This window comes from Limanda limanda, chromosome 7 (genome assembly GCF_963576545.1).
Source record: "Limanda limanda chromosome 7, fLimLim1.1, whole genome shotgun sequence".
In the NCBI taxonomy this organism is placed as follows: Eukaryota; Metazoa; Chordata; class Actinopteri; order Pleuronectiformes; family Pleuronectidae; genus Limanda; species Limanda limanda.
The window spans coordinates 5,448,657-5,462,106 of NC_083642.1; the positions used below are offsets into that span (position 1 = coordinate 5,448,657).

Genomic DNA, 13,450 nt, shown 5'->3' on the forward strand with positions numbered 1-13,450 from the left:
CTACTCCACAGCAGTTTACAAAGTATTGGGTTACATTCTCACATTAAGTAATTTTTAACTCTTTTTTTTATTTTTTAAGTAATCAATAATAAGAGGGGACCCTGCCCATCCTTCTCAGCTGTAATAATGAAGTAGACTGTGGCAGTAGGGAGTAGGTTCCACTCTGCAAGTACATTTACTTTTAATACTTGAAGCTTTTTTAAAAGCAAGTACGTTTTTACTCTTATTCATGTAGAAAAGTTAATGTGAAACTTAAAATTGTACTATCCTCACATACAGACACACAAACATTCCCATCGGACACATATGGAAACTCCAACCTGGGAAAAAGGTGACATCATTTGTTCTTCGTGAACACAAATGACAGTTGTGATTATTTGCATGTTGAGCTGGGAGGTGAGATCCAATCACACTCAGACACAGGAGAAACACTCAGGGTTGAATTTTACCAACAGTTGTGGAAAAGACAAACTTAAAAAGGGAGAACATCTGTGATCAGATCTTTCCGGACCGATGTTGAAACCAGGTCTGGACGAAGCCTCAGTAACTTCATTCAAGTCACAAAGAGACTAACTGTATTCACATATAAACCCAGTTCCTCTCCACCCAACACAGTTGACAGATGCAGCGCTTCAGGTTTACTCACTCCACGTAGTAGGTTCCGTACTGGGGGTCCTCAATCTTCTCCCAGCCATAGGGCAGCTCTGTAGGGGGGGGGGCAAACAGGGGAAAAGGCAGACTCAGATCACTTCAAGTTACTGCTGAGACGCTACGTGGACAATTGGACACACGCGATGAGGCACGGTGCTTCGCCTGGCGGCTTCACAGCACGACCACCAACACCTGCAGCTGGTGGGCTTCATGTCTCACTATGTGTTTAGGGCTTAACACACAACATGCAGGAGGCAGGGGGTTGTTGTACAAGCTCACTGGGAAATAATACCCTCTCGCTCTACTATATATATATCAGTGTGTGTGTGTGTGTGTGTGTGTGTGTGTGTGTGTGTGTGTGTGGGCGCAACATCTTGAGTTGGTGCCACACGCGGCGCAGAGGAGATCTTTACGCAAGAGGGGCCACAGAAAATTGCCTTTTGAGACACGCTGCACTGATGAGCTCCCTGCATGTGTGTACCAGAAGCCATTAGCTGGAGAGAGGGGCCGACCGGAGAGCGCGGGTTTGTGCTGTGTCACCAGCGTGACTGTGACGGCGCCCGCTCGTTTGTTCAATCTCCGTCTGTTTGCCAGAGCCCCCCTTCAGAGAGGGAGGCGTGCACACACGGCTCTATGCAGCAGGGAGTTGGGATGAAGTGGAAGTGTGTGTGTGTGTGTCTGTGTGTGTGTGTGGGAGCAGAGTACATAAGTGAGAGCGAGGGGTACTGCTGCAGAACTCTCTGATGTCTCACCTCCTTCCTCGCACTTCTCTGGAGGCTTGGCTCTCTTGGCGAGCCGAGGGTCCAGCCAGGTTGTGGTCTTGCTGTTGTGACTGGAATACAAAGAGGGAGACAGAGCTTGAGGCGCAGTAACAAAAAGACAAAAAAATCATCTAAAAATAATTAAGATACTGTGACAATTAGTACTGGGCGACTCTCAGGGGCCGCTTTACCCAGGAGCTATTCCACCGACTCCAGCAAACAAACACAAGCTCACAGCTCCCTGGGAACAGGAAAATGTGTCGAAGCTTCTGCACCTCTGGGATCGAATGTTCTATTAAATACGCTTTTAACACATTAATATCATTTAAGAAAGAGAGACAGGGATATATATTGGGACAGAGTGAACAGGGATTGAAGGAAGGACAACGAGGAGAACATGGACCGGAGAGCGAGTGGCTGAGGAGATCATAAGGGACGAGCGGGTCAGGAGTGGCGAACTCCATTTAGCCGGTGTTTTCTCTCGCTGGCAGGATGAGATATGGATTTGGTAGCGAGCAGCAGCACCTGGCTCCGTCAGCGCCTCGGCGTTGACTGCTCGCCACGCTGACAGGGCGAGGTAAACAAACACAGGCCCTGCTGCTGTTAGCACCGGCCAACAAACCCCACATCAAACACCGGTAAACTAAAAGCGAGAAAAACAACAAGCCGAGCGCCTACAGATAGTTTGCGTGTCCAGCTGCAGGTTTCATGCAGCACAGCGGCGAGTGATGGATGGTGAGGAGAGAGGACTCGCTGCCAGACCTCTCAACACGCTTGGCTCGAAAAGACATAAACTGGAGAAAGTACCGAGAGTGGGATTAGCACAGTGCTGATGTAATGGGAGGGTAACAGGCTACTTACTCTATGAAATACACCATGCCCGTCTCTGTGTAGGCCATCTCCATGTTTTTAGGCAAGGGCTCCTGACTCTCATCCTGCGTGTTCCACACACGCATGTCCATGGCGCCCGCCGACTGGTTGTAGCTGGGCACCGACTTCCTCCACTCCGCCTTGTCCTTGTGCTCTGGGGCCAGGCATGGGACGAGGGACACGGGCATGGAGAGAGAGAGAGGGAGGGTTTGTGAGTAAGGGTACGGGAGGTGGTAGAAGGAGAAGGAGACAGGGGGTGAGAGTGTGGCGCCATGGGAGCTCCTCTGGGCTCCTCGCATCTCTCCTCCCTGCTGCTGCTGCTGGAGCTGCTCGTTCCTCTGTTCACTGGGTGGACGGTTACATCCACGAGAGAGGAAGGGGAAGAGAGAGAGGGAGAGAGGGAGAAAGAGAGAGAGAGTACACAGAGAGAGGACGGAAGCACGGCAATTGCCATAGGATTTGCATGTCAGCAGCGATGTACTGGGAACTGCCTCCGAGGCAAGAGCCGAGCAGACCAATGCTTCAGCACGAGCACCACATCACAACTCTATTAGGATCACACATGTGTGTGTTTGCCCAATCTTAATGTGTGTGTGTGTGTGTGTGTTTGTGTAGCTTCATCATGGCATTGAACGCTCAGTCTGTTCGGCTGGGGACACTGAATGGTGGAGATGGAAAGTGACAGCGGTTGACTGGAAGACGTCTTTAGCTTTTTGTGCTGAAATTGGGGCCTCTTTCTTTTCACCACTTATGAAGTCAGAATAAATGACGTCGCACAAACATTTGCTCGAGGCCATTCGCCGCATTCAGGCCTCGCAGAGGAATACAAACACGGGTCTGCTGTGCACTTGGGGGGGCATGCGGGCTTCACAAAAGAAAAGAAATGGTTGCAGTAATGCACGACCATTACTAAACCACCGTCAAGGCGAAGTCATGTGTCCTCGACCACTTCCTTCTGTTGCACATCTGTAATCCAATCCACGCACACGATGACAAAAGGTTTTAATAAAGTGCGTTTGCGACGAGACAATTCATGAAGTGAGGGATCAGGAGCGACATCTGTCCAGCAGGGGGAGTCGTCTTGGCTGAGCTCCTCCCGAACATCATCACATTACAGCCAAGAGAGATTATTTCTCATCCCTGACAATGTTTCTCTCTTCTGCCTTCGGATGCAACTTATACTGCGTCCGTGCCAATTTTCTATTCCAAATATCTGAGTCTCAGCTCCAAGATAAACATGAAGTGATTGATGGTTTGGGTCGGCCTGGACGCTGCAGGTGTCTGGAGGCTTCGCTGGCCTGTGTGTGTTCGGCTCAGATTTACAGTAAAAACTCCTCTGGAAATTCCAATTGTTGCATTGCTCTGTCATTTGTCGGTGCTTTATCGATTTATGTAGAATATTTGTTCTGCACAGCCACACATGATATTTACTCAACACATCCACAACAATAACAAATTTGCAGCTCAATGCGAATGAGACAGTAGCTGTTTTTTGGTTCATTTCGTGCTGAGCTGCTCATTTGGCTAATGATCCAGGCTCTCCTGCACCAGGCCGGTGGTGTTCGGGGGGGGGGGTGTCTCCATCTGGAGCTGCACAGAGCCAGAAGCTGCTGCGTTGTTCAGTCGACTGGTTTTTACGACGGGTGAACGGTGCTGAAAATAAAGTGGGGAAAATACTTCATATGGTTTGTTGTTATGCAATATGTTCACTAACTTTGTATTAGCATTTCATTTTAAAGTGCTTCTTGGTCATGAAGCAGTTTAAAGGACATTGAGGAGTGATTGTATTCGTCCTGTGAGCCACGGGAGGACATCACAGGAGGAGTCGAACAAGGACAAAGTGTCTCCCTGCAACCGAGCGTTTGATTCCTCTGATCTCAAACTGACTTTGGCTGCGTCTCGACTTTGCCGCGGTCGTGATTCACTGCTGAACTCTCGCATGCTAATCCGGACAATGTTTGTTTGGAGAGGAGAATGAAGGAGAGAAGAGAGATCGGGCTGTTTTGCATTTTCACATTAACATAATGAACTGCAGGAACAAATAAATAAATAGATAAATAAATTGAGCAGAGAAGATAAAGGCTGGTGGTTTAAACTGGAGCAGAGAGAGCTGTGAGATGAAAGGAGCGTCTCTCACCAGCCAGGCCGTTGACCACAGGAGACCTCTCTTCCTCCTCTTCCTCCTCTGGGGCCGCGCTGTCCTTTCTGTCCATCTTACTGACGGAGGTCGTGCGTTTCCGCTGGACCTCCGTGTCGAACTCCTCGTCGAACAGAACCTGGTCCACCAGGTCGGGCTGCACGGGGCTGGGCTCCGCAGGGGGCTTCGGGGTCCCGTAGAAGTTTCCTGGAAACAAAGAGAGGGATGAATATGTTTTACTGGACACATGGAGGAGTCCTGTGACGTAAATTCATTACATAAGCCCAGAAAATCATAAATAACTTACACTTAAATGACCCTCAATAAGAGAAACTGCAGGACAAACTGGTTTTAAGGATTTTTCTATCTATTATTATGGGAATTCAATAAAACACACAAAGTTTGAACACCATACAGGACAGTAAAATAAGCATACAACTACAGTGTTGATAACAAACCCAGAAGATATCATATCGCTGCAACTGCAACAGTTGTTTGGATTTCTTTAAAAGGCACAGGGGAGTCTGGCAGAGCCGAACAGGTTGGAACGATACGATGCCAAACTTCTACCGTCATAAGTCTCAGGTTTTGGAATAGTCATAATGGAAAGTGTTTTTTTTTCTCCCTCAGCTAGGAGAGGGTCGTGTCGCCTCCTCAGATTTAAACCTGCTGATCAAACCTTCACGTGAGAGCTTGTGAAGTAACAACAGAGATCGGATCCCTCGCTGGTTTCCCATCTGCCAGAAATCCTCCTGCCTAATTTATTGTTTTATTTAATTACCTTACAAAAAGGAAGTCATGGTTCTGACCCCCGTCCAATTGTTTCACGGTTTGTTTGTTTGTAAGCAAGATAAAGCAAAAACTACCAAATAGATTCCCATGAAACATCCAGAAAAATGGAGCAGATCCAGGATTTTCTGGGGATTTATGGGATTGATATAAGTGGGTGCAGTTTGGTGCTGATTCAAATCATTTCAGTAGAGGGTAGATCTGTTTCAGATCACAAATTCTGGCCTAAATCAGGACAAAAGGGCAAATCCGTAAAGTTTTATCACTTCCTTCAACAATCCGAGTTTGGGCCGTTGTTAGTTATTTATCAAATATGCATTTCATACGATTTATGTTGCGTGTTTATGTCCTCTACGTGTTTCAAATTGTTTGTTTCTACACACGTTTCCTTACGACTGAGTAACGCAGCAGTTCCCAACAGGCCTGTGACTACAACGTTTATACCAAGGTAGTTGCTCAAGCACTTGATTTTCCCCATTGAGTCCATCGGTTTGCCTCTGCTGTCATGTCGGCGCCTCAGGCCACAGCCAGCCTCACGCCGCCGAGCGAGTCTTCCCACAACTATAGGAGAGCGGTGACCCACTTTACCACTCGCTGCCTTCTCTCTCTCTCTCCGTGCGCAGGGAGGATATAAGGAACAGGAGAAAGGATCAGAACTGAAAAGCGCGAGAGGTGGGAGAAGAGTTGGGAAGGTATGGTACAAATATTGATTCACTGGTTGTGCTTTGTACGTGGGAAACGTCAGCGTGTGTGTGTCTGTGTGTGTCTGTGTGTCTGTGTGTGTCTGTGTGTGTGTGTGGGATTGCAGCGTGGTTGAGACTGAGCTGCGGCTGAGGAGCTGAAAACTGTAACAGTTAAACGTCTCAGCAGGGAAGAGGGAGCCGACTGGGAGGAAGAGGAGGGGAAACAAGAAAGGAGGAAGAACCAGAGGCAGCAGAGAGCGAGCGGAAAAGAGAGAAACCTTTGTGACGATGGAATTGAAACATGAAAAATCGTGCTTTCTTATTATTGGAATTATTTAAATGTATATTGGCACTGATTGGCCTTTAAATCAAAAGTTCGGATGAGAGAAAAGTGGAACTTGTCAACACACGACCACATGACTTCATCTAACGTAATTAAAACCTGCTGAAGAACCCACACACACATTTAGAGTCACGTCGAAGCATACATCATAATTACAGGAATCCGTGTTTTAATATCAGCACCTTGTTTAAACCATTAAATCCCCGACTAGGTTTGTAATTAATGGCTCGCTCACTGACGGAATGCAAATTGAGGGAGTTCAATTAGAAGCGGTAATTTGCTCCTGAAGATCCCACCGACGTGCACGCAGTCTTGTGCACGTGAGCGGGGTGGGCGGGTGGTGGTGGGGGGGGGGGGGCGGTGGCCGCAATAAAGGAAACGCAGCGAGATGAGGGCTGTAATTACTCTGCAGCCACAATATGAAAAGCAGAACTTCATCCCGGGCAGATATAAAACACACAATCTTTTAAGAAAAAGAAAGAACTCAAACAACCAGAGGCTCCTTGTTTTTAAATGAGTTGCATCTTGGAGGAATCAGGACTTTCTGCTTCACTTCATTAAAAGTCTCATGTGGTTTCTCGTTTAGTTTCAAGTTATTTTAACAAAAACACAGTTTAATTTAGCGTCTGTACTCTGTGGCCACGAGGCTCGGTGCTCGCCGTGTGTGTCTGCACGATAGTGTCGAAGCTCAATTATCATTTGTGTTCATATTCTAATGTGACGACGAGAAAGTTCCGTCTTTCTTTTGATGTGCATCCTATGTTTTATCAGATCAAAGATTTTCCAACTGGCCGTACAAATGGGAATAAGGTTTAATTATTCACATACAGGCTCGATCAAACAGGTGAACGTTTGTGATTCTAATAGATGCGAGATGAATAAATAAGTGAATGGGCAACTAAAGAATATCATTCCCAACACGTGATGGGGCGGCAGAAAATGAAAAGAATAAAGACGGATCACACAGACGATGGATTTACCGTCTTTTATTCTGAAATGTGGTAATTAGGCCACTTGAGGATAAAAAAGTTTCATCAGAAACTGTCAGAGTCAGGATCGGCTGATGCGTCATGTTTGATTCTGATCAAACATTTGATTTGGTCTTTTTCTCCCTAACATCATAGAGACTGTAGAGATATTCAACACCTTGGCTGATGCAGTCCTGATTCCTGAATAGTAAATATAGTGATTTTAATGTCAATTCAGTTTGCTGTAAATACACTCTGCTTTGTGTTAGATGAGATTTCTACTTATTTTTTTGATATTGAAGGCAGGTTATTAAGTCAAGGTGGGTGTCAGGTGATCATTACATGAATCCAGCTTTGCTTTCTGCACACACACACACACACACACACACACACACACACACAAACAAAGTGCAAAATCTGCATCATCCTTTTACAAACCTGCCCAACACAAACACACAAGTTACCAGTTTATGTTTTTTTGCTTTTTTAAATTAACGATTCATTAGTCAACAAACATATTGTGTCAGTTCAATATTTGGTCCAATCGAAGTAGTGCAGCTTGGCAGCGAGTTCTGAAAAGGTTTAAACGATACAGAACGATGAGCTCTTACTTAAACGTGAGCTTGTGTTAGAAGTTACATTCTCTATTGACTGGATACATGTTGTTTGCAAAAAGAGAAATTCCAAACTGAACAGAACAAGTAGGTCACGGTGGATTACGAGGTTTGAGGTTTCCTGTTAAAAAAAGCCGGCCTCTTAACTGACTGCACCACAGCTGCACCCAGAATGTTTCCCTATTCAGTGGAATCTGTTCTTCCCTGTATCCCTGCAGGGTTCACTCTGTCACAACTAGGTTTTACACAATGTTTTAGTCTCTGTTTTCACTTCCAAAACGGGGCAAATTGTGCATTTTTCTCCCTCAAACCTCCACCACTTACTGAACTACAACTCCTGCCTTGTGGTTGCATGCCTCTTCCAACCAGTGCAGTTTCAGTCTACATCTATTTTCAGGTCACTGTGACCTTTGACAGCTCAAATAGAATCAGTTAATCCTTGAAAATTGAGAGACATCACGTTCAAAAGACCAAAAACATGTTTTGGAATGTCCCAGTGACCTTTGACCTTTTTTCACCATATTCTAATTGGCTCATCTGTGAGTCTTAACGATCATTTGTACCTAATTTGAAAGGATTCTCTGGAGCTGTTCCGAAGACGTTGCATCCACAAGGCAAAATAACGTGTTGAGTGAGGTCCCCTTGACCTTTGACCCTTCTTATGATGGCGTGTTTACAAGAATGGGACGGAGGGACAAACCAGGAAACATCACACTCTGAGTATCTCATAAATCTGATCTCACCAGACATTATAATAACATTCATTAATCTTCCTGTAGCTGTAGCTGCCTGACAACAATTGTAGCATCTCCCTGGTTGTTAAGATGGACTCTGCTCCCTTTACGCTTTCTCTAACAACTAATGGTCTGAGAGAGAGAGAGAGAAAACACAGATCTGAGCTCTACATGGTCCTGATGGATTCAGTGTTTCTGCCTCATTAACAAGTCCAATGTTTAATTATCAGGACAAAGACTTCTCGTTTTGGGAGGCGAGGACAAATACTGAATGATACCCTAACGATGTCAGAGTGACCACCACATACTTCCAGCGTAATTACCACCCTTGGATTAATGGGCTGTTCATTATCGGGGGGGAAGAGAATAGGAGGAAGAATAAAAAAAAAAAAGCCTGGGAGCCACCGTGCCTTCAGCTCCCCATGACTGTGTGTGTGGCTCACACAGACAACTGTTGGGATGTGAATCCACAAATCAGAGCTGCTGCTGCTTTTAACGAAACAACAAGCCGCAGATCAGATGAGAGTGAATGTCAGAGTCAGATCTAGGAAGGAATAAATCTTCCCACAACGATGGATCAATTCTTCTGACCCAGGGATTCTATGATGTGCCGCAGGTCGCCCACTCACAACCGATTCAGCTACTTGAGCATTTATGAGACACACAAGCAAAATGTAGACTGAGGAAAAACTGTTGGAGAGTTTAAATATAAATCTCTGTTGGTTTGCTGCTCGACCTTTTAGAGGCCAGATTCGTGTTGAGCCGTTCAGCCCGATTATGAGTCATACGACGTTTTTTCAGCTTTGTCATTTGTTGTGTACACGGCAGTGCAATCAAATGAATGAATTTCTGACATGTCAGATACTTTGGTCGGTTGTTGTCAGGCACGGTTGAAGCAAGTAGATTCTCCCTTTTCCCCTCAGTGCGTCTGTGAAAGCACGCTAGTAGTTAGTGATAATTTTATTTTGTTGATGTTTGCTTTCTTTCTGCAAAACGGCCAAACTAAAATGTCCACGGCTTGCAAGCCACCCACGTGTCCATATGCCGACGCCTCCTTTTCTTTGGGACATTTCAGGATGACCGATGTGAGGATGACATACAAAGGCAGCATGTTTCTGCTTTTGTTAAACAAACATACTTTGACTTCTTGGACAAAAACACTGGTCTGGATGAGCGAATGCAACTTAGAGCTTCAGCACATTAATCCTGAGCTTTGTTTTTTCCATCTCAGACGATTTACTATCACAGTTTAACGCTTCTCAAGTCAAGATACAAATATTCCCGGGTGGAAAATTCAACATTTGGTGTCGTCATCCTTTTTCACGCGGTGGCAAAACGACAAGCACCAGTTGTGTTGAAGTTGAAAGCATCAAGAGCAGTGCACACGCAGGGCTGAGGATTTCAGCAAAGTAGTGTTACTACATTAAAGCTCCTTTCTTTGTTTTGCATCTTTGAGAAAGTGGTGGGTGGACAGTGCAAAGCGAAGCCCTTTTCATTTCAACAGCCGGGGCCGACGCTTGCTTGCTTGGCGCTGTCAGTGAATTACACTCGCTCCTTTTACACATGCTCAGTCGTGATGGCTGCCAGTGAGAAGTAGTTCCAAGTAACTGGGAACATTTCTTTCATTTTTTTAACTCGCTTCCAGTTAAAGGCTTCTGTGCCCGCAGAGACCCCACGAAGGCTGTGTGTGTTTATGGCTGAGAAAGAATGTGTGTGTGTGTGTGTGTGTGTGTGTGTGTGTGTTGATGTCACGCCATCTGTTTGAGTCAGCAGCTGTCATCGTGTCTCATCTCCAAATCGTGAGAATCTGAATAAAATGTGAGTACAACTGTGACTCGGGTTTCATCCGCAGCGAGACATAACCTCTCCACACGTCACTGCATAGTTTAAAAAAAAAAAAAAAAAAAAACTCCTCCTGAGCTACGACGAGAGCAGCAGAGAACTCAGATTCATGCGTTCACGCTCGTTCAGCCATGTGAAATGCAAGCCAACGGTTTTTGCGGCCGTGTTTTCAAACACAAATGGAAACTGGAGACGTCCCTTATGTTGTGAAAAGCTTGGGAAAATCTCTCCGAGGGGGTTTATGCTCTGGCTCGCGGTCCTCACGATCTCCTCCCTCCTCCCTCTCCGGCCCCCGGCCTCACTCCGCGTTTATCTCTCTGGCTCTCTGAACTCGCCCACCCCCCCCCCCCCGACAGTCGCAGACCCTCATTAATCATGGAGGACGGACCTCCACTCTCGGGCAGTGCCCAGTCTGCCCAGACCTCACCGCTGCCTCGGGTGAAGCCGTCTTGTGGCTGCTTGGCATGGATGCTCACTCTTCACAAGCCAACCTTGTCAACCCTTCATTCCTCTACTCCCTCGGCACGTGTGTGTCTGTGTGTGTGTGTGTGTGTGTGTCTGTGAAAGATGCACAGCTTCACAATCCACTGTCGATGACCTCCCTCACATAAATAAACTTCCTTTTCCAGTTTATGGTCATCTCCTCAGTCTGTGCAGTGACACCCACTATAAATTACACACCGTTCCAATCTTTACTCTCATCCTTATTTCATATATATTGAGCTGCTGTCATTCATCCTAATCCCTCCTATGTTATCACTCCATTTATTGCTCTTCCACTTTAAGTCTCAGCTTTCATTTCTTGGACCTGAGCGCAAACAACACTAATCTAATTCATGTGTTTATCAGCAGCGCAGTCCAGAAAGGCTGAGGTGCTTCTTAATCACCGACGTCTCTTTTTGGCCACTTCAATTATAAAATGGTTGTAGACAAGGTGGTCCAGCGAGTGGTTATCGCTTTCCCAGTAAAAATCCAAGAGGGATTTCATCAACTTCGTCCGACCACACGACAAACAGAAAGCTTAAGAGGCAATGAAAGAACCGTTACCTTATCTATGACAGATCTTCTTTTTCCTTTCCGTGATTTACTGTTTGTGTGCATGTTCTGTGTTATTTCCTCTGCATCCTTTAATCAACATTTAATCAAGGTTATGTTTCCCACGCCTGTGATGGAAAATCATCTCAAGCAGAAGCAGTTTATTGATGCTTGATGCATCGGGGAGAAAAGAGACGAGTTCAGGCTGTGTAACGTTACCAGAGAGTATTTTAACCTACATATCCAAATAGACTCACGCCGTGGATCCTGATCACCTGTGTTCCACTGAGAGGACGCCACTGACCATGAGACACAGGCGGTTTGTTATGTCAGTATCTTCACAGCTATTACAGATCCACACAGTGAACTGTTGTTTATAGCGACCTGTGAACAGAAATCCCCTGAATACGAGGATACAGGTTACATGAAAGAGAACGGACTCAGGCTGCAGCTATTAACACTACAGCGATGAACACTCTCCGTCATTACTAACACACCTGAAAAATGCAGCTCACGTCCACGTCCACTGGGCATGTGCGTGCCGGTGTGAACAGGAAGCAGATTGTCTACTTGCAGTCGGTTGCTTAGGTACGGAAAATACTACAAAGGAGGAACAACAATGGTGAAAAGGAAGAGCAGGGATTTCTTTTCTTGTACAAGGTGGAGCTTTCCAGGGCCGTACATTAGAAACACAAGCACATGTAGTCGAGTTGGGACCGATAAGAATCAAACAGACGGCAAGTGAAAAGGTTGTAGTGTGGATGAAGCCTTCATCCCATTTGATTGACTATTACTTCTCCTATTTATTGTACTTTTATAAAATAGTTTGTATTGTAATTTTAGGTTTTTCCTCGTCAGAGTTTTTATTTTTCGTCCATTCTCGGCTCATCGGCCTATTTGAATAACGCTAGTGTGTTTGATAGTTGCTCTACAAATAATTGACTGATTGATTAATTGATTAGTGATAGAAATTAGATCTGAAGAAGGAAAAACTTGATGTGCATCCATAAGGTGGAGCCAATGTAGTTCCACAAATATTAAATCCTGATCTATTCTGGCCTTTTATTAGACAACGAGAAAGGAAAACATGTCGTGGAGTATAATGACATGTACATAAGGAGAAGAAAGAAAATAAATGATCAGCACAAATTGGGTTCAGCAGTAAAACATCCCAGTTAATACAACACTGCATCGACTCGTGAGTCTGCTGCCGACTGGGATTCTCAACACCTGCTTTTCTTGAAATTCGCTCTCGCCCATTTCTGCCCCCTGTCTCCATCATGAATGATTCATGTGACTGTTTCCTCCGCTGGTTCCTCCACAGTGAGGGGTAGAAAATTGGATATGCCCTAATTCACATACAGTCACACACGCTCAAGCAAAACAAATCACACTTTTTTGAGAGTTTCGACACAGCCGGGGCAACAAGTATTACTCACACCCCGACACTTTCATCTCTCTGCAAAACAAAACCTGGTGAAGCAATCTTTGCTTTTATTGTTGTGCTGGTTAAACGTCCTCGACCAATCCGGTGCTGGTTGAGCCAAACTCTACTGCTTGTATACCGAGATGCGATTTCAAACAAACGCTGAGGATTTTCTCTGCTCTTCTTCGACTTGACTTTCTATCATTGGTGAGTGATATGACAACCGCTCGCTGGAAACACTCATCGGCTCAGTTATTGGCTCCAGCCAAGCGCCGGGAGAGAGAATCGTTCTCGGTTGCAGATTAACGTGGCTGCAACGAGCCGAGGTTTAGCCCCAGTGGTGAAAATGGTGGCCCAGGTCGATGTTTCCGTTCAACCAGATACATGTACGGTGGAGTAAGGACTCGTTCAGACAGAATCCAATGTGCACTGAAGAAGCTGAAGGCATCTCGTGGTGGAGTGAGATACATGATGACAAGCTGCAGGAAGGAACTGGGTTTTCCCTGAGCTCTTGATTCTTAAAGTTCAGTTTAGTTCAAAGGACATAAAAAGTGGAAACACCGAACCCATAAAAAAAAGTTTCATGTGATGTAAAGC

The 13,450-nt window shown here is 45.6% G+C and overlaps 1 protein-coding gene across 1 annotated transcript in view; it reads right to left on the minus strand.

The window, feature by feature from the left end:
- The window catches only part of magi3a (membrane associated guanylate kinase, WW and PDZ domain containing 3a), a 109,317-nt gene that overhangs the window by 23,359 nt on the left and 72,508 nt on the right, over window positions 1–13,450 (minus strand). Inside the window, exons 4-7 of the mRNA XM_061074164.1 lie at window positions 4,420–4,626; window positions 2,274–2,436; window positions 1,404–1,483; window positions 647–704 (exon numbers count right to left, since the gene is read on the minus strand). Coding sequence (XP_060930147.1) covers window positions 647–704; window positions 1,404–1,483; window positions 2,274–2,436; window positions 4,420–4,626 — 508 coding nt within the window. The remainder of the gene's footprint in view (window positions 1–646; window positions 705–1,403; window positions 1,484–2,273; window positions 2,437–4,419; window positions 4,627–13,450) is intronic.